This window comes from Acanthopagrus latus, chromosome 9 (assembly GCF_904848185.1).
Source record: "Acanthopagrus latus isolate v.2019 chromosome 9, fAcaLat1.1, whole genome shotgun sequence".
Classification (NCBI taxonomy): Eukaryota; Metazoa; Chordata; class Actinopteri; order Spariformes; family Sparidae; genus Acanthopagrus; species Acanthopagrus latus.
The window spans coordinates 13,166,945-13,188,689 of record NC_051047.1 but is presented as its reverse complement, the minus strand read 5'-3'; the positions used below and the strand labels follow the sequence as shown (position 1 = coordinate 13,188,689).

General features: G+C 41.2%; 1 protein-coding gene across 5 annotated transcripts in view; it reads left to right on the top strand.

The window, feature by feature from the left end:
• Positions 1 to 21,745, top strand: part of frmpd4 (FERM and PDZ domain containing 4) — a 31,594-nt gene that overhangs the window by 2,904 nt on the left and 6,945 nt on the right. For 2 of the 5 annotated variants that reach the window (XM_037109356.1, XM_037109358.1), the window contains exons 2-13: positions 5,722 to 5,838; positions 12,339 to 12,499; positions 12,802 to 12,904; positions 14,361 to 14,406; positions 16,147 to 16,251; positions 18,249 to 18,356; positions 18,726 to 18,857; positions 20,230 to 20,349; positions 20,571 to 20,707; positions 21,011 to 21,137; positions 21,329 to 21,418; positions 21,526 to 21,708. In XM_037109356.1, the coding sequence (XP_036965251.1) occupies positions 5,722 to 5,838; positions 12,339 to 12,499; positions 12,802 to 12,904; positions 14,361 to 14,406; positions 16,147 to 16,251; positions 18,249 to 18,356; positions 18,726 to 18,857; positions 20,230 to 20,349; positions 20,571 to 20,707; positions 21,011 to 21,137; positions 21,329 to 21,418; positions 21,526 to 21,708 (1,429 nt within the window). Of the gene's footprint in view, positions 1 to 5,439; positions 5,634 to 5,721; positions 5,839 to 5,991; positions 6,264 to 12,338; positions 12,500 to 12,801; positions 12,923 to 14,360; positions 14,407 to 16,146; positions 16,252 to 18,248; positions 18,357 to 18,725; positions 18,858 to 20,229; positions 20,350 to 20,570; positions 20,708 to 21,010; positions 21,138 to 21,328; positions 21,419 to 21,525; positions 21,709 to 21,745 lie in introns of those variants that run through there. The other 3 variants (XM_037109359.1, XM_037109355.1, XM_037109360.1) reach the window with 3 other exon arrangements.

Sequence of the window (21,745 nt, the reverse complement as noted above, 5' to 3'; positions counted from 1 at the left end):
TGGAGAATTCAAGTCCGAGTGACCGCAGGCTAAGTTCACCACTATATTTGGTCAGTGTTTTGTGCATGCAGTGCAATGCGAGCCTTGGGAAAACGAGTCATAAAAACACAGATGTCCATCGTTTCGTAGTCTAATGTGAGGAGTAGATTCCAGGCTGATGCAGCGCTGTGTTGTTGTTGGGCTGTTTGACAGGTAGACCTGAGACCCACTCACTCATTCACTCATTCACTCGCTCACTTGCGGTGAAATAGCAGGAGGTATCGTAGTGGGTGGCCTGTTTCCCAGATGCAGTTTTATTCCCACTCAGAGGAGATAAACTAACCAAAAAACCTTTCTGTATAGAGGCACCAGAGAGCAGCTCAGGATAGTGCAGTTTCCCATGGCAACAATATCAGTGCTTCCAAAGACAAACACAGAAATACAATATTCAGCTGGAAAACAGACCCTCTCATTCTGAAGTGTTACTGTGCGGAAGGTTTCACACACATTGGTTTTGCTGATGTCATTTCATCTTTGTTCGCAAGTTGCGCATCAGGAAAAACCTGGTGCTTTCTTGTCCAAAGTGGATAAAAATCATGATCTGCATGTCACCAAATAAGCGAGAGCAGCAACACGTAATCCACATATTGTGTGAAATAAGTAGCAGATATGTTCTATTGTTCTGCCATACTGACCGGAGGATTAGAGCAGTGGCGGTGGTTTCAGAAGTCAAGCAGAGGGCAGCTGTTTTCTGAAACAAAAGGCAGCGCGTTTGTGGCCTGAACAGAAGGGAGGCAGCGGAGGAACAGGGCCTTTAATCAGAGAAGTTCCTCTCTGTCTGAGCCACTTCTCCGCTCCACTCCCCCGGCCTCCTCCCAGGAGATGGTCATCTCATCTGTCTCTCTGCAGATTTCATATCCAAACAGAATCACATCAGTGGTCTCGCTCTGCATAAGTGCCTCTGTTTAATCCGAGAGCGCAGAGTAAGTGGCGTCACCACCCTATTCGCCGCGTATCTCAAGTCACGCTCGGAGCACTTCACCTCCCGTCACTCAAGGAGGGAGAGGAAAATAGCATCTGTTTTGACCCGACTTTGTGGAGAGTTTGGTATGCAAGTGTTAAGTGATTGGCGATGGCAGTGGAGTGGAGGTGATTTCAGGTCCACAGGATGCAGTGCTGTAAATGCACGGATTCAGGAACCACTCAAAAGAAAACATGCCTGACTCACCTCCTCGGTAACACACTTTTGGAGTCCCATGTTTATAATGACATGTAAGACATCATCAACATCATCATCATCATGAACATATTTATAACACGTTATAATGCACCACATCATCGTTATAAGCACACATGATCGCAACTCATTGTTACTGCAAAGATCATAAGGTAATGAAAAATAACAACGTGCAGAGGAGTAATCCATTCCTTGTACACGTGTTAAAAAAATACATTGTACAGTGTTTCGCATACTGTTATTGCATTTCATACAGCAAACAATGAACACTTAAGTTAGTAATTTATAACCGCTTTTTAATGGATCACATCTGCCTATTACAGGGATTTAATTACTTCCCTGTCGTTATGTATTACAACAGTGACTTTTTTTTACAGTGAGTGATAAGCAATTATAGAGAATTGATACACGACCTTACAAGTCATTACACAATGCTGTAAGATGTGAAGCCATTATTGTTTTAAAGCTCTTTGAATATTGATAATTGCACATGACTACTGCTACTGTAACACTTAGCAGTATAATGCAATATAGACATAAGGGTCCCAATGACTTGTCATTATTGTTATAATGCATTAGGAATATCCAAGCGCCATGATTGCACAGATTATAGTACATTCTGATGCATTACAATATAAGTATGTGAATAATGCATTATAATGTATTATTGACATGTGTGTCCTATAAAGTAATACTAATTATTTATCTAATTTTATTACATAGGTAAGTTCAATTTAAAGGGTCTTTTAAGTTATGTTGAGCCATCAATTAATTAAATAACTACTCATGTGATTTACTTCAGGTGACAGAACAATCAATTTGAAATTATTTTAATGTACAATAATAGAATAATAAACACTTGAATAGCTCATTATGTTCATGTAGAGTCCTCCCCCACCTGTGTACAATATAACTGAATAAAGTCGTAAAGTTCATGTAGGGTTCATGTTTGCATTAACCAGATTTAATCCAACTATTTTATTCACATTGACTCAAGTCATGTAGAAAAACTTGCATAAAATGCAGGGGTGGATGTTACGGATTCCAACTACTCGAAATTATTGTAAGGAAGTAATTTCTTGGGTACTTGTTCTTATACAAAGTTATCTACATTTTAAAATCAGAATTTAGTACAACAGCAACAGTAGAAGTATTACAATAAGTACAATTTGAAATAATATGCAGGGTTACCAAACTGGCTGCACTGGAGGAGAACAATGTGATGCCCTATTGACGATGGTGTATCCAAAGGAAAATGGAGGTTAATAAACCTCTCTGGACCGGTCCTGGATGCCCCCTTTTTTTGTCTCACCCAGTGTATGCTGGGATCTTCAGGCAATGAGCATGTGCAGAAAATGCAAGCCAGATCATGAGCAGATGCAGAGAAGATAACTTTCCGAACACTCCGCGATGAAACACGCCACTTAAACTCTCAATATGCGTAATGGCGGGCATGTGGCACCAGAGTGTGGTCTCATATAGCCAGCCCACATGCAGATCGTTGGTGTAAATTATTCAACTTAACTTGAGTGTCTGCGTTGGAATGTGCTCCCCTTAGCTGGGCCTTGTCCATAATGCATAGTTACTCTCAACATGAACAAGGTCTCAGCCTCGGAGAACGTGGCGGAATGCTTCGTCACAACCAGCCTGCGTTCAGAGAGATGAAAAGCGAAAGTGAACGACTGTGATAAAGCGAGGATCACGTTGTTCATGCAAGTTTTATGAGGGACTGAAAAGTGATCTTTTCCTCATCTCTCAGGCAGGACAATTGCAATAATATCTTCCAAATCACAAATGACAAGGTTGTGTGACTTTAGCCACTTTTCATCATCACAAGATGCACAAAATGAAGTCTTTCTAAACCAAATTGTGTGTTAGTCTTCGAACCTCGATGATGTAACCCAGATGTTTATTTGCTGCGGTTGCAAAGGCTTTCAGAGTTGCATATTGTACTTTATTGATTTTTACACGCTATGAGTCATTTTTCTTGTAGCGTCTGTTAAAGATGACTTTTTGTTTGCTCCTGAATAGTAACGTAAGTGGAATCCGAGGATAAACACAGTTTGCTGTGCGTTTTGTTGTTTTGGTGCAGTTTGTCCTGAGAGAATTCCACGTTAGCTTCCAGGTTCTTCTGCTAATTGTCCTCGCTCTGACTCTTGGGTAACCTGTTCATGAATTGTGCAGCGTGGCTTGCCCACTTGGCGCTCGATTACTTGGTCCGATGTGACTGTGCAGGCATTACTTATTAATGCCGGCAGAGGAGGATCGGTTTCACTGTCCACCAGTGCGGGTGAACCTTTTCAGCCCCTCTCTCTGAAGCCTGGAGTGCTGCAACTCAATGGCATAATGCACCTCCCGCCTGCACACAAAAGAAATCAAAGATCGCAGTGTCTATGGCTGTGGCGTTAATGCAGAGACTTTGTGGCTGAGGGACAGAAAGTGGATTTTGGGGAGGAATTTGTCGGCCCCGGAACAAATTCTGTGGGCACAGCATCTGAAACTGTGAGTACCATGCGCTTTGTTGTGTTGCAGACATTTGGAAAGGGTTAAACGTGTCATTGCTGAAGGTGTACTCCTGCGAAAACACCGCTGGCTACAGTTCATCGACTTTTTATACATTGGATCTCTTGACTCAGACATGTCGTTCTGCTCATGTTAAAGATGCACTGCGTAATTTTGTGGAAGAACTTTTAATCAGAAGAGAAAGATCTTCATTCTGACCTATTTTATGATTTAATTTTACGCCTAAACAAACTCAACACACATCTATCTTTGTTTTGTAACTGAAGGAACCAAATAAACAAACTGATACTGCTTTACTTTGTTTGTATGTGGCGGACCCTGCCACACCACTAGCTTCAAACAGTGTTCTGGGAACAGTGTTTTTCCTCTAAGAACAGCTTGTGTTCATTCAGTTATAGAAAAATAATTAGTTCATAACATAACCTCAATAATATTGTAAATATTAAAAAAAATCTCTTCTCCAAAAACTACATAGAGCCCCTTCAACATGGCTGCTATCCCAGAAGCTGAAATGTAGGCTAACAAGTGGGACTCATCGATGAGGCGAACATGGCTCCGACAGTGTCAGACAGTATCCAGTTTTGTCCACACACACACATCATTTGTGCTGCAGGAAATGTGCTCTAAATATACACCATACTGGAGGCCTGCTCCAAGCTAATGTGCTGTGGGTCAGATAAATCCATATCTGTGTGGAAACGCTAATATCCCCCAAACGCGGCGCTGTATCGGGAAAGAAAATCACATCGCTTCCTGTGTCGACTTGAAATGTGGTGCACAAAAAGAAAAAGACGCCACGTTCAGCTACAGCAAGGGACTCTTTCATGAATTAACTATGGTTTAATGCACCCAGTAGTAGTAGGTGTGTTTTGTTAATTAGCTGAAGTGACCCTAGGATGTACTTCATATTGTAGCCAACCCTCGCTTTGCAATATTTTTCTTTCTCTCGGCTCGTGTCGGCAGCGTTTTTATTCATATCTCGTGAAACGGGCACGTGCGCCGACACAGACTGTGTGCTCACAGGCACGCCCACGCGAAGACTCACACACAGATACAGGCACACACCCCTGCGCACAATTTATTATCGCCGGTACAGTAACTGGGGAAACATTTAGAGGGGAAGAAAGAGGAGCTTTGAATAATGAATGCGAAGAGCCCTGTTACACGGCAGACAAGCCTTTGAAGTGACATAACTTACTGCCACCGCTTTCATAGCATCACCAGTGCGCAGACAGAAAGACAGAGATAAAGGGAGGGCGAGGATCGAGGGGGGCGCAGACAAAAAGAGAGATGAAAACATTTTAACCAATTACGGTTCCTATGAATACCTGCACTCTGCCAACTTGTAGCACAGAGTGGTGGGATGGCTGAGTGCAGAATTGTGTTTTTGTTGGTAAAATCAGAAAAATCAGCTGAAATTGAGATTCAGCCGGCCGCCATCTCGCATACAAAAGCCCACAATAATTGTTTTATTTCTTTTTTTGTGAAAAGATGGTCATAGCCGGTTGTATTCTGTGATAAACTTTATCAAATCTTCATGGCATTATGCAAATGGAATAACCACTTTATAAGAGAGTTCCTCTGGGCTTTCTTTTCACTAAAGAACACGCTGACATCTCGAAATAAAAGCAATTTCATGGCTCTCAAAGCGTAAGAGTGAGGCATGACAACTCCGCCTGTGTGTCTAGCTTACGTAATTAATTTGATTTGTATTCACTGAGTGAACTGTGTGTGGCTCTGGAACATTGTTTGTCATGCTGGATTCACTCTCTTATCACTCGCGTTGAATCGCTTCACGTGAGCTATGTCTTTGATTATTTCCTACAACAAGTTTTATTTTGCGAACGATTCGATTAACTAGGTCTCCGGATATCCTCGCAGCTTGATACTACAGGTGTTATGCAAGAAGAAGAAGAAAATCTTTTAGATAAAACCACACATAATATGATGTAAAGCTGATTTATGTTGAAAATCTCTTGCAGCCACAGGACCAAATCCTCCGGCTGGCCGCCCCCGTCAGGGACCTGGAGCGCTTCGCAGGGACCCCCCAATGGCTGGGACATGGGCACCAGTAGAGAGGGGCGTGACTGCTACATCAAGTAAGTGCCCTGTGTTTAAAGAAACAGAGGGGGAGCTCTCTGCTGTCCCAGATGTTTCAGATGCTCTGCCAACCTGTGATTATTCCAGCCACGTCACTGCCTCCACACTGTCTCCATCTGTGCATTCAGAATACTGATTCTCTGTTCCCTCCACTGCTGCGCACACTCTGCCCCTGCCTCCCTCTCACTCTCTCTCGCACTCTCACGCACCCACCACACTCCTCGTGCTGCCTCGCAAAAACGCAAGGAGAGGGCTTTGGGAGAGTGCGTGCGATGCGGTCGCTGCCGCTGACGAGGAAATTCACCTGTGCGGGGGGGACTTTGTTTTTTAATCCGAAGAGTCTGCACGTCCCTCAGAGGATGCCGGGTTGTAGTGCCATAATTGATCCCCGGTAATTGGCACTTTTGGATATCTGCGCAGGCAGGTAAAAAGAAAACTCTCTACTGGCTCTTCACATGTTTGTGTGCACACGTTCCAACAAGTGAGTGTGTTGCTCGTTTTCATCTGCGCTGTTGATGCGGCTGATCTTTGCTCTGTTTTGCACACCGGAGACGTGCAGACGCGGATTCACACTAGATCTAAAAATACTGCTGCATTTATGAACCCCTGTGCATGCCACATTCTGACTGATTCTGCAAAATGCTGTGCTCCATTTATTTGTCCACAACGTTGTCACTTCCTCCACTCCAAATATTAATCATAATTAGAAGACACGCATTGAAATTCTTGCATCCTTGATGCATCTTTGCAACGTGAGAGGATCAGTATATGTGCATGCTTTGTGGAGTATGAGGTGAGGCACTTGTCACACATGGGTTATAGCATGAGAAGCGTGATGTCAGAGGAGTTATATAAGAAGTGAGGAGCAGTGAAAGTGCCTGGATGCAGAGTGTGCCTGGATGAGGCAGATCACGGGGGCTGTTATGGTTCCAGCTTTAGCTTCTTCTTCTTCTTCTTTCTTTTTTTTTTTAAATTTGAGTAACACTCACGCATAAACAAATGTCCGTGTCTGTGATTGTCCATGGCCATCTGAGTTTGTCAAGGCTACGGTGGGGGGCGCGGGGTGGGGGGGATTGGGTGATGCTAAATTGTCGTATCTCTCGGTGGAACACATGTCTAGCCTGCGTGACGGGAGCACATGAATAAGGCAGTAGTCATTTAATATTTACAGTGTGACTCACGGTATTTAACACAGATGTGGTGTAGTTCGGAGAGTGCTGCGGCTGTGTTATGGAGGACTCTTCAACAGATTTCCCCAAAATGACAGATTCACCAGAGACTGAAACGAGACAAGCACAGAAAGATGTCAAAGTACTTAAGTCAACCTAATCAAAGCATTTAATACACAAAGCTGGGCTCCATATGGGAGGTTTTAGAACATTCACAGTTGCCAGTCCCCTAAAAGGAGGAGTGACACAGCAGAAAAAAAAAAGAAAAGAAAACATTATGCCAATACACACTGGCTGTGATTGCATAATTTGAAAAACAGGACAAATATAACCGCCTCAGCACCAACAAACTGTGAGCCGTGTCAGAGCAAATTCACAGTGAGAGGAGCAGGATATTGCTTTTAGTAATGAACTCAAGCCACTTTCTTTCTCCAAAACATGCTTGGTGAAAACAGTCTTTGAACAGTGACAGTCTCCCCGCTCATTTTCCTTCATCTTGTTAACCTCATAGCTCACAGTGCGCCTTCTGATTGCCGTGTAGAGCGTTGTGGCGCTACACTCGCAGCTAATGAGTATGATTAGGGGGCCATTAGATGCATGGCTGTCTGCACAATGGGAATCCAGCCATGTTTAGCAGGTGGCCTTGGAGGGGAGGAGACAGCGCTCTTCCTGAATACACAGGTCCATATGGTTTTGATTTGTGCACAATCTGTTGAGTCAAGGAGATAAAACGGACGCAGAAAAACAAACGTGAACGTGTCGGAGAAATGTGAAGCGAAAGAGCTCACCGTGCAGTTATTGTTGTTGCTATGAGCCGCTGCATAATGACTGTCAAAATACTATGAAACAGATTCCTCGTTTTTTGGGTTTTTTTTGTTGTTGATGTGACGAGGTTGAGAACAAAAACGTGTCACTTTAAGAGGCATTACAATAAACTTTATTATATTTAAAGACATTGTATGGGAAACAGAGATAAAAGATAAATGTTATCTCACTCTTCTGTATGGAGGCTCGAGTGTGCCGCTAAAATAGTTGTAATATTTTACAGATATACTTAGGAAAAACTTTCTGAATCATACAATAAATATATATTAACTGAACCAATTAATAATCTACTTGATATTGATATCATGCGCACCACTTCTATATGTGTTTACACTGTCCTACATTTTCTGGAATGGTTTATTATGAAAATTTTGCCTACTTTCATATGTTTTGTGGAAAATCCCTACGATGTTTTATAGACAGAAACATATAATAACAAAATATAATAAGTCAAAAGACACGAAGATTTACAAATACAAGAAACAGAATTACATATACGTTTGTAAAGTTTGTAAAATAATGCTATTTTTTAATTTAAAGGTCAGTGTGATTCAGAATCTTTGTTGGGTCCAAAATGATGAATTTTGACAGTTGGTTGCAGCTTCTAACAAGGGTTGTCAGCCACTAGTATAACTCTGGTATCTCGTGGTATCTGGGTTTTGTTCAGTGATCAACACTCTTGGTAGTTGCCAGTTTGTGGAAGAAACAAAAGTAAGAATGTCTCAGTTCCACAGTATTCACCCAGCATTACTGTACTACCGTAATGTTAGCTACTTAGAAGTAGCAACGTTGTCATCACCTAATGTCAAGTACATTACTGCTAGCTGGCTAACGTCAGCAACTCAAGCTAGCATTTGCGAGCTAACGTTAGCAATGTGTCGTAGTGCACAAACTGACAACAGCTGGGGCAGATGATTCAATCGACAGCAGCGTTGTAACATGATAGAAATGGAAGAGGGGAGATGTAACGACACATTTATTGGCTGAATGTCATCAATAACTCCTTTGATATTTTATTGAGTCCGTAGAGGCTGGCAGCGGTCCGCACCCTCACATTTTGATGCAGTCATGTTCGATCATACATCATAATACAGATGGAAAAGTATAACGACAAACGACATAGAAATGGAACCCGGCGAATGAGCCACCAAAGGAAACAAAGCCTTTTTTGACTCAGGCAGATTTTCTTGTCTTCTAGATTTAGTGTTTCTCCGTAGATCACCTCAGGTATGGCACAGGGACAACCCACTCATCACCTCATTATTTCTGATTCCACCTCCACCTTTTCAGTTTTGTTACTGCAGGCTTTATACCATCGCCACGCTCTCTGCCTGCCCATAGCAGTGTCATTTTTTTTGTTACTCTATCTTGTCCTCCTCTCATATATCTTTTCTGCTCATATAAGTAAAGTAATTGAATATATAAAAGAATGTCCTGTTTTTTTCCATCTTTTAATTATAAGTGAGACACAATGGGGTGTGCATGTATTTGAATCTACCAATCAGTGTGTGTCCTTGTGTTGGTGTAAGAATGATTAAGCATTTTGTGAGCTGTTGTTGTGATGATACACAGCGTTATCTGGGCAAATCGCCCACATTTTGTGACTGGTAGATCCAGTAATTAAAACACTTGAAAGGCGGTTAATGTGTTTTGCTTTTAGCTGCTTGGTAGCCGTTTTTAAATCCCTTCCCTTACCTACTTTTACAGTATCGGCGTACAATTAGCAAGCACTGAGACTGCCTTACGTACAGATTGGAGTGTCCCAATTTAAATGCGTGGAATTGTAGATTCATTTCTTAATCTGAGAATGTGGCTCTTAAGTTATCTTTGCTCAACAGCAAAGATGCAGCACCTTGCTACATCGTACTTTAACTAAACTTGGATGTGGGAAAAGATATAACTCGATATAACTGTGCTGCTCAACTCAGTGGATGACTTGTGGTTATGTAATTTCTAACTGAAACAAAGAGGATATTATCTTAATACATGTATTATTGCCTCTGCATAATAGCCACGCACTTTGTAATATATCAGTTTGTATTATCATTTCAATATAATCAGCAACACAGTACTTTAGTGCCATTTGCTTAATTACCAACATCACTGTGCATGCGGGCCACATTTTTGCACATTAGCTGCTGGTTCCTCGACAACACAAAGACATATTTCCTTCTGACAAAAAAAAGACAAGCTCTTCCATGACGTGGTTTTTTTTTGCTACTCTCGGAGCAATGCACAGGTTTGGTCTTACCGCAGATGTGTTGCTGCCACAGAGGTCTCTAACTCAATTTCGCTCCCTTTTACATGACAAGAGGATACAGAGCAAAACAAAACAAGAGAGTGGGAGGAGGGATAACAGCATCGTCCTTGTAAAGGGAAGCAGTCGGATTCATTTAAAACGTTTTCGTTTAGAGAAACCTTCACGAGGACGGTGCAGTGGTAGTTCCTCAAATGAAAGAGAGCACCAGCCCTCAAAATGTTTGGACCTTCAGTGGAAAGGAGACGACAAAATGTGTTTGTTTTTTTTTATCTCCGATAAATTATTGTAGTGTTAGCTGTGGCCCAACAATACCGACCCCCGTTTTACTAGAACTGGCTTGTAAAGTCAGTGTTTACAGACCGGTTAGGGCTGAACATCTGATGTATGCATATAAAATGTCGCTGTAAAGGTGAATGTGAGGGCATCACAGACGAGCGGGTTCACTTTCAGTTCAGACAGAGGTTGAAAAAATTCAACACAGACATTCTTTCCACCCCCCTTTTTCTTTCGTCTGTCTAGCGGCTCCATTTTACATCATAATGACGGACCACATGTTGAGGGTTTTTTTTTTTCCTGGTTTGCAGCTCTGGGAAATAATCGCTGAATCCTCCTCGAAAATATCAGTTGACAATCACCTCGTTTTGAGCATCTTGCTGCCCTTGTTCTTTTTTTTTTTTCATCGTATCGGATTTGCGATTGACAGATCTCACTGTGTCTTTGTGCCGTGAAAGATTAATTGTTAGTATTTAGTGGTGAACAGTACATGTGTCAAGAATAACTGTGAATTACACACTGTCTGCCCACGGCTTTAATTAACCAACACTGCTGGCACCATACTGAGCTGCCTCTGCTGCTGCTTTTGCAGTCAGAGAGAGCAGAGAGACACTGTATCAGCTCTGATCACACGATATGTGAGAGCTACATACAGTTTTTGCATGTCTAAAGCAAGAATAACTGCCTTGCCAGGAGGAAGGAAACCGCGTAGATCAGGGTGAATGAGGTTCAAACTGTACAGCGTAGGTTTGCCGCCAGCTATCAAGGGCAGGTTCCCGCTGTCATCGAGATAGCAAATCTTAAAACTCGGGCAGTCGGGAGGTTTCAACAGCATGACACTCCACAGCATACCTGCCCTGCATCTTTATTAGCCTATTCTGTGACACATATAACAGTGTGAGTACTACAGAAACCTGTAACTGCCTCTCGGTGAAACACACAGTGGATAGCTGCAATGTGAGAATACAAACATTGGAGCTTGATTACCATCGCCCACATGTTCTATTTTTGCAGCATCGCTCCTTATTTCAAAACAATATCTTCTGCCATCTTGTCTCTAGACATTTAAAGGATTTAGACTCTCTACACAGCTAGCAGATTTATTACTGCCACCTTTGCTGACATTTTTTGAACAGCTTTGACCAGTCTGACCATCACTTGACGCTGTTTCTTCACGATGAGCAGCGTTAGTATTTTGAAATTAGCATTGCAACTAACGGTCACTATGTACATGCATACGTCTATCCGAGGTCACCGTGATCTCATGATGTCCCATTTTTGTGAACGCCATGTTTCAAGATTGCATTTAAGGAATTTCTTCTTATTAGCTACACATTTTCACTATGACTGGTTAGAATGTAGTGGTCAAAGGTCAGAGGTCAAATTCACTGTGACCTCATAAAACACATTTTTTGGCTTAACTAATAAATTCATATGACAATTATGTCTTACACAAATCTCTATAGGTAAAAATGAAGAACTGTTAACATTTAGTGTCGAAAATATCCAACACAAATTGTTCAAATGTCCTTATTTGTCTGACCAAGAGTCCAAAACAAAAAAAAAACCACAAACACAAACAAAAATAAATCTGGTTGTATGTAAGCTCATGGAAAAATTGCCCTAATTCTCAATTCATTTATTAGCTCGGTGATCAGTTTCCTAGTGAGTCACTACCATCAAGCCTTTTTCAATATACAATTAGTTACCGGGAATAAATCCAAAATGTCAGTAAAAGCCCAGAAGTTGCAATAACTCCATATTTATTTGTATGTCTCCGACAATTTACTCAAAATCAACTCAGTTGATAGTGACTGAAGACATTTTCCATGGAAATTTGGGAAAATGTAAAATTGTACTGGAAGCACTGATGGTGGTTTTACAACACAAGACCAGTGTTTCATACTGAAACAAAATCATCCAGCAGTGAAGACAGAAACAGGAAATATTGTTTGTTTCATTCCTCCTACAGCCACGTCTCCCAGAGCAGCTCCCTGGAGGAGGTCCGTCTGGAAGGGGACAAGTTTGTGCCACCAGCGCCCCGGAAGGTGGAGATGAGACGAGACCCAGTGCTTGGCTTTGGATTTGTGGCTGGCAGTGAGAAACCTGTGGTGGTCCGCTCAGTAACACCAGGTAAATTGTCCCAGCTGTACGTTGAGCTCTCTCACGTACAACAGTGACTCAGTCTGTCCATGGCCATTATCAACACAATCCCTGAAGGAGGTGAAACCCACCTCAGATGTAGCCAGAAAGGGGAGAGGGAAACCCGCTCACTCAGTGACTTACGTCGATGATTCATTGATTTTAACAGCACTCAGTGAGTAAGCATTCATTAGAGCCTTGAGCTAAAAGACAGGAAAGCAAGAACATCAAGAAAAATGGCACGACTGTGCGCAGTTTGTTCCACTTAACTCTTGTTTATTGTGTGTCGGCAGGGGGCCCATCAGAAGGCAAGCTGATCCCAGGGGACGAGATCATCATGATTAATGATGAGCCAGTCAGTTCAGCACCCAGGGAGAGGGTTATTGACCTTGTCAGGTATGACAACACACTAAGGTGAGATGCCATTTGCCTGCTGTTAAACCTGTTGTCTATAATTGTGCAGTGCTATAAAAATGATTCACCCTCCCTGGAGGTTATTATGTTTTATCGTCTTACAACACGGAATCAGAGTCGATTTAATGTGGCTTTTTGACACTGATCAAGAGAAAAAGAGATGATTGATTGATTGATTGATCTGTACAAAATGATCTGAATAACAAATACAAAATAAAAAATACATGTTTGGAGAAGTAATCACCCATGCAGCCAGTTGGCCGGACTGACTACCAAAAAAAGAGCAGTTCTCTGCTTGAGCGGACACATACATACTATATCTTTACATATAAAATAGTTGTTTGCTGCTATATTAATGCTCAAAACATATAGTTAAATCACCAATACAAGAACATGTGAGTGTCAAAAAAGGCACATTAAAGGTGCACTGTGTAGTTTTGGGGGGAAAGAAATATGTTAACTCATTCACATTTGAATAAACTGAATAAACAAACTGTCATCAAACGACAAAACTATTTCATACTGTTTTACTTTGCTTATATTTGCAGGAACCTTCCAGGTATCCACTGTTCTATCTCCAAACAGCCTCCTGGGGCATTTATTGTCCTCTGAGTTATGAAGATATATCAAATAAATATTATATATATATATATATATATATATATATATATATATATATATATATATATATATATATATATAAATATTATATATATATATATATATATATATACATTTATTTGATAAATGCATGTAATAATTTTTTAAATGTTACCTCTCTGAGTTTCCAAAACGATGTGGTGCAACTTTAAATCCCCCATGATTCAGTGCTGTTAAACAATAATACATAACATTTCCAGGGGTGTTGAATACTTTAAGCACTGGAACTAGTCCCTCATTTTCTTTATTTTTTAAATTTAATTTTGTTATTATATTTTTGTGTTTTTGTTCACTGTGTGGTTACAAAACCGTCTATTTTAGGTGGGTATTTTTGTAGCCACCTGCTCTGTTCACCATGACTTAGCTGTATGCTGGTGTTGATGTTTCTTCATGCGTCTCATTTGATTAATATCACTGACACAGCTGAGTGGCTGGCTGTGAGCGTTTGGTCCTCATATGACCTGTGCGGCAGTCTGTAAACAGTACATTAGCACAGGGAAAAGTGCCCATGTGGCCACTCCTTCACCGCTCCTGTGGCCTTGAATGAGCTCAGTCTCTGCAGTAAAAAAAAAAAACCTCTGCACTATGGAGGCAAGACAGGGCCGCGAGGAGCATCGCTGGGACGCAATGTTCCTCCTGCTACCGTCCACTACGGTGTCTCAAAAATAACAAGACACATTTCCAGATTTCCCTCACCACAGTATTTTTAGTTCTTTTCTATTTCTGTTTCAGTTGAAAATTAATCTTTAATCATTCAAAATATTTTTGTGTGTTGCAGGAGCTGCAAGGAGTCCATATTGTTGACCGTTGTTCAGCCGTACCCAGTAAGTTTTTCTCCATCCTCTATGAATGAAACCGAGCTCATCCCAGTAGGCTCTTGTTGTGTTTGTGGAGCTGATCTTTTTTGTCGACTCTATGAAAGCAAGTCATTAATCATGCCATATGTTTGTGCTGGCACTATATCAGAGTGTTAGAGCCCCGCTAACTCAAAGGGAGTCCAATGGCTGCAGTCCTTTTCCCGGGCTTCTCATGTTGTAGCGTCAGATCCCCGCAAAGACCTCAGATGAACCTGCCACATCAACATTTACCACCCGTAACAGAGCGCCAGATGGTGGTGGACACAGTGCCATGAGCATACATTCAGCCTTTGTTTACAGCTCACATAATCAGTCGCTGGGAATGGAATTATGCTTGAATCCTCTCCAAAAATAGACACATCATCTATGCATGCTCACAGAACACCAGGATGTCTGCAGGTCCATTAAGTCTTAAAAGAGGCCTATTATGCTTCTTGCCTTTAGTGTGTTATATATATTGCTGTGCATGTAAAAGATTGTGAAAGTTAGAAAGGTCAACGTCCGCACCAACAGCCTGATTCACTCCGCGGTGCTGAGTCAGGCACGTGTGAGCCGACCAATCAGAGGAGAGTGGGTATTCAGGAGGAGGGGCCTAAAACAGTGTCAGACACAGGGGGAATACAGTGCTGCAGTGCATTAAAGCATGCAAAACTATGCCGGTAGTGACCCAAAATAAAATCATGAATCTTAACATTTGCATAATTTGTCTAATTTAAAATGTCTTCAGTTCTAGAATTATGAGGCCTTAATGGTCTTTACACAGTCTTAAAGTTAGATGTGTGAGGTCTTGATTGTTACAAACCTTTTATTTAATTTCATCTATAGATCTTTTTATTTCTCTTTGTTGAATTAAGTCAAGATCTTCCTTGTGGAAGTCCAAATGTCGGATCTAATCAGAACTTTAACTAATATTTAAAGCTAATGCTGAACCTAATACTGTATTTTACCTGTTGGCACAATGCATGCTAGCCTAACTCACTCTTACAACCAGTTATACATAGAAATTACATCTCCCATCTGATATGAACTATATACCTCTATAATTGTGCTTGAATAACCCTAACCCTAACCCTAACGATTATACCATTTATTTTAAAAAGTATCTTAAATAAAGTATCTGTCGCACCTTGAAAACAAAGTAAAAATGTTTTGTGATGAAAACCGTGACAGTAATTCAAGAGTTTTATAGAACACAACGCTTCCTGAAATGTGAAAATGCACTCAATGAATACATGCATTCATCGTGCATTTCATTAATCATTTTGTTCAAAGTGTGTCAGAGGCTCAGAATGATGAGTGTTGGGTCTTTAAAAAAACAGCCATTTAACAAGTGGCTTAACTTGAATAAGGATGTAATTTGCAGAAAAAAAACATGGGAGTATTATTCTTCAGTACTCAGAGGGCCAAGCCGGTCTTATAATCCAGCCTGTAATTGCTTCCATTTACTGTTCGTTTTCTTTGCAGCCCCAGTGACACACTGGCAGTGAGGGTGTCCTCCCTCTTGTGCCCTTGCACAGAGACACCTCAGTTGCATCAGCTCGGAGTGGAGACATGGGATGTTGCCATGTTTTAAAGGGGGAACGTGTCCTTGAATTGTGTGGGGCTGAAAACATGCATGTGTCATCTTTACAGTGACTGATCCTACTTTAAAGTGTCTTTTCTCCTTTCTCTCTCTTTGTGTCTCTTTCCTCTTTCCCCCTTCAAAAGTCGCCCAAATCGGCATTCATCAGCGCAGCCAAAAAGGCCAAGTTAAAGACTAACCCTGTTAAAGTGCGCTTCGCTGAAGAGGTCATCATCAACGGCCAGGTCCCCGTAAGTCACACTGGACACTGATTCACTGAGCACACATCAAGGTTCTGAGCGATAGGCAGCAGCAGACTTGAACTTTAAAAACTGGCACAGAGAAGAGAGAAAATATTAGAAATCGCGAGCTGTAAAATGAAGACACGCACGAGCAAGAGATGCACCTCCTCTGCCTATTTCTTTTCATCACACTACCATCGCTGGGATGAAATAGAGAGCGAGTGCCTCTTAAGGCGAGAGCTCCCCTGATTTGTCGGATGTGTCACACAGAAGAGAAAAGATTTTTCTCAAGAGAACAACCACAAATTCAAAAGACTATCAGGGAGTCATATCCTCTGAGCAAGAAGGACAGTGTCACATGTAAAACCAGGCAATGATTACTGAGGAAGATGCATCATTGTGTTACTTTGTATTACTTTCACAACGGCTTTTGCTCAAAAAAAGTGCCACAGAAATTAGATGAAAGGGTAAAAATGAATCACAGTACAGAGAGACAAGGATGACACACTTTTGGAGGCTTTGAATGCTGGTTCACTTGACAAAAGGACTACAGGATTTGTAAATTGGATTTTGGATTAAAGCAGAAAATAAGCTCAAACAGAAGTTTATGATTCTTTTGTTCGGCAAGATGATCGTCACAGATGAACACCACTTTTATGATTTTCAGAAAAGCTAAAGGAAAAGCCAAGTGTAAATGTCACATGACTTCACAACACCCCCACTAAACATCCTCCTGCATTATACTATACACACTCTACTTTAAAAGGTGGTGTTGATAACATCCATCTCCCCCCTTCCATTGTGTTCATGTCACACTACCGCTGCTGTTCCAATCATCAGGAGCATTGTAGTGTTGGCTGTAGAGTTCTTACACAGACACGAACAAACTCCTAACAATTTTTTTTTAGGAAAAGAGATTGCAACTCCATAAAAGCTCTGTAGAATTAAACACTGATTTGTCTACATAACAAATGTTATCAACGTGACCTTTAAATTGATCAGTTCAGAGGCTGGAAAGTTTGAAAATAGAATAGTTTGCCGTTTGTGTTGACAACACGTAATGATGTTTCATGTCCCTGACAACCTATGTGGTCTCATTTAACCACTTGTTAGCAACTGCCTTTTTTAAAAAAGATATGTAAACACTTCCAAGTTCACAATTTGTTTTTTTACTGATGCATTATATGTCATAGAACAAATCATGAAAATGTCTTGTGTCAGCTTGTGTTAACAACAAACCTTATTTCAGACGTTTAACCAAAAATGGTAAATGGAAACGGAAATACAAAAATATGAACATATTTCCAGGTTTTAAGGCTCATTCCTGCAGCACCCTATAAGTCACATTCAAGTTTAAAGAAATAGTTTGACATTTAGGGAAATATGCTAATTTCCCTGACACTAATTTATGAAAATACACAACAAAATTATTTCCTTGGTGTTTACTTGTTTACATATCGTATATGTTTATTTCCTAAATAGACATATATACAGTATGTTCCATCTTTGTGTAGACTTTGTAAACTTTTATTTGTCATTATAAATCACAGGGTTTTTCTTAAAAACACCTTGAACCTGCAGCATGAACCTTTAGTTTGATAAGAAAATCAATACCATATTGGATCCGTATCTGCCGTAAGCTACAGTCAAGAGGTCTTATCTCATCTTCAAGACAATCTGCCAACCAGCAACTTTGAAATGTCCCTAATTAACATGTTATATATTGTCTGTGTGTAAAATTGGCTAAGCTAAGCAATTCCTGGCTGCAGCTTCATAATTACAGTATAGACATGAGAGTGGTATCAGTCCTATCATCCCAGCAGGAAAGCAGATAAGTGTCTTCCACTTTCATCTTGAGCTCTTGAAAGGGCGATCATTTTCTACCACGGGTCCTCTAATTGCTGAATTTTCCAACCCAACTCCAATTTAAACAACAATATATAAACACCTTTCAGTTAGAAAAAAAAAACAGATTTGTTGATCAATACCTCTCATTCCATCCTCAGGAAACGGTGAAGGACAACTCTCTTCTTTTTATGCCAAATGTTCTGAAGGTGTACCTGGAGAACGGGCAGACTAAATCATTTAAATTTGACAGCAACACATCCATTAAGGTAGGTGCCGTGCTGTGAAATGCTGTTGCGTAATCCAAAGTGATGTTCGGTTTAAATGTTGAATGTTGTTCCCAGCTGCACTGTACATTATGAACTAGTCTCTCCACACTGGCCCTATCTGAATTTAGATTGGGATTCACACAAAATCATTTTAAAGTTAATTAACTGTGGCGTGGGAAATACTTGGTCAGCACTACACATTTCCTTTCTTAGTTGAAATTCCGGTCGCATGTTCGCTGTTAGTCACGTTTTTGTGTGTGTTCAGCCGTGAAAATGATTTACGGTCATGGCATTGAGCTGAGCGTGAGCAGGCTGCTGCATCTGCACGCTTCTCAGTTTGTATTAACCACAACTTTGTCCGTGTGAAAGGATGTCATCTTGACCCTGCAAGAAAAGCTATCCATTAAGAGCATCGAGCACTTCTCTCTGATGCTGGAGCAAAGAGCTGAGGGAACCGCCAGCAAACTCATGCTCCTGCATGAGCAGGAGATGCTAACTCAGGTGAGGCAGCTCTCTGGGGTCTCGCTAAACAGGAAAGAGTTAAACGATAGACTTGATGGCAAAACGGATGGAGGATAACACCCTTGTCTTCAGGGTAAAATAATGTATATTTGTATTCAAACCACAGTCCAACAAGAAGCTGTAGTTACGGGTATAACAGCTTATACATGAAAGATTTTAATGGAATAGTTTTAAGGATATATTCGCTTTCTTGCCAAACGTTGAGAGGGTCCCTGAAAAAGTCCCTTAAGAGAACCACTTCTTCTTGTTTCTACACTGAAAGGGGCTCTGTGAAACATTAGCTGCTGTTGCTTTCTGTTAGCTGAGCACAGAGAGGCACTGAGACGAGGCACTAGAGGAAATACATGACCTCACATCTGATACAAACCATCCACAGGCTTTTATAGGCAATCGAGAGAGACAGGGAAGGTACAACGCTTACATATGACCAATAAAAAAGTGACTAATACATTTTAATGACTACTAATCATTAACATACAGCTCCATCAATTTGTGATCTTTAGATGTGGTGCTAGGTGGATCAGAGCCAGGCTAGGTGTTTTCTGTCTTTTTGCTAGGCTAGGCTAATCGTCGCCTGCCTCCAGCTACATATTTAAACACAATATGTCATAACTCCCTCAATCAAAACAATAAAACAAAGACATAGTTTGATGATTTCATGAAATAGCACGGGATCATGGGACTAGGTAATGTTTTAAAGGAGGCCTATGATGTTTTTTCATGTTGTTCCTTTACTTCAGCATGTTATGTATGTTCTCATGCATGTAAAAGATCAGACAGAGGGGGGAGACAGTGCTGCTGCACTGGACAGTAAGCGGGAACTGATGTGTTTTTTGAGCATTAAGCATGTAAACCCTCTAGTAGTAATCTAATCTAATCTAATCTATAAAACTAGGGAAAAAAATAAGCATAATGTGTCTCCTTTAAATTTTGGTTTTTGTTCATGTTCACTGATTTGCTGTTTCCCTGGAAATTATAGCAACAGGCGAGCAAATGAAATGCACCGATACCTTAATAAAATTATAATTAAATTATGGATTTTTTTGGGTTTAAACATTGTTTGAAACCTTTACGATAATGTAATAAGCTCGACAAATTATGTAACAAAAGGTGTTGTAATTTGAATGCAGACATGTTGGATGATTTTATCTTTAACTTGTCATCGAACTCAGCAAGAAAGTGATGACTCAATATTCTATATTACTCCTGAGAGATCCCAGGTTTTTACTCAATATCAAACGTTGCATGTCATGTACTGTCCTTGTTTATCTGGAAGAAAAATTCTTTGTAGTGACTTGTTAGAGGACATTTGACTAATGGGTGCCACCTTATCTTCTGACTTGTGGTCTAGGTGACACAGAGGCCAGGGTCACACAAGATGAAGTGCTTTTTCCGCATCACTTTTGTCCCAAAGGATCCTGTGGACCTGCTTAGGAGAGACGCAGTAGCATTTGAGTACCTCTATGTTCAGGTGAATATAGCAGATACAGATAAAACAAACAGTATTGTTTATAGTGAAAGGTTTTTGTTTTTTTAAATATGTTAATCTGAAAACAATTCAGGACCAGGATCTCTAGATCTATAATAATGACTTAAACAACGCATGGTTGCTGTAGGAGTGTTGAGTTTCCTGACCAGAAGAGCAGCTCCATTGTAACCTCCTCCTTTCCTCTCCTTCTCCGGCTCCTCCAGAGCTGCAACGACGTGGTATTGGAGAGATTTGGGTCAGAGCTGAAATACGACACGGCCCTCCATCTGGCTGCCCTGCAAATGTATATTCTAACCATCAATACCAAGCAGTCCCAGAAAGTGTCCCTCAAGTATATTGAGTAAGTAGACTGGATTTCACATTTTGCCATGTGGGCTTGGAGGTCCTTTGTTCCCAGGTGTAGAGGATACTGCTGAATGCCGTTAAACAATAAAACAATAGCGATCCCGCTATTGTTGTTCTCCCTCAGTGCTGGAAGATGCACCCCTGCTGGTTAGAGGATGATTTTAATTGTACCCCGTCAGTGAATCAATGCACCACTTGTGGGTGAAGTAAATTGATCGCTGGCGGAGAATGATGACTCGGCCGTTTATCATAGCGCCCAACTGACCTTCTCTAATCTATATGAATTGTGCGTGTGCAGGAAGGAGTGGGGTCTGGCGTTGTTTCTGCCTCCTGCTGTGCTCTCTAGCATGAAAGAGAAGAACATCAAAAAAGCCCTCACTCACATCCTCAAAACCAACCAGAACCTGGTGCCGCCTGGTAAAAAGGTAGAGCGTGCCACTGCTTCCTTTTTTTCCCTCTCTCTCTATCTCATCCTCTTTGCCTTGCGCTCATGTGAACAGACTCTTGACTACCACCTGGTGGCCAGCTTAGTTTCAAAATAAAAGATGACGTTGCACCTCAGTTAAATGCCTCCGTTAAACTTCTTCCTGTATCTCCTGTTTCCCCTCTCTTCCAGCTGACCGCCTTGCAGGCAAAGGTCCATTATCTGAAGTATCTCAGTGACCTGAGGCTGTACGGAGGACGGGTGTTTAAATCCACACTAATTGTGAGTGAAGCCGTCTCGCCGTGTACGCAGCAAAAAAAACATGGCGAGCCACATGCTGTTCATTTCAGAGGGTGATACATGTGCAGTCTCTCTCTTTCCCTTTGCAGCAAGGCGAGAAGCACACAGAGGTGACGCTGCTGGTCGGGCCCAAATATGGCATCAGCCATGTGATTAACACCAAAACAAACCTGGTAGCACTTCTGGCTGATTTCAGTCACGTCAACCGCATTGAGATGTACACAGAGGACGAGAACAGGGTCAGAGTGGAACTGCACGTTCTGGACGTAAAGGTTAATAAAGCCTCTAATGCAAATATGTGCTGGCAGG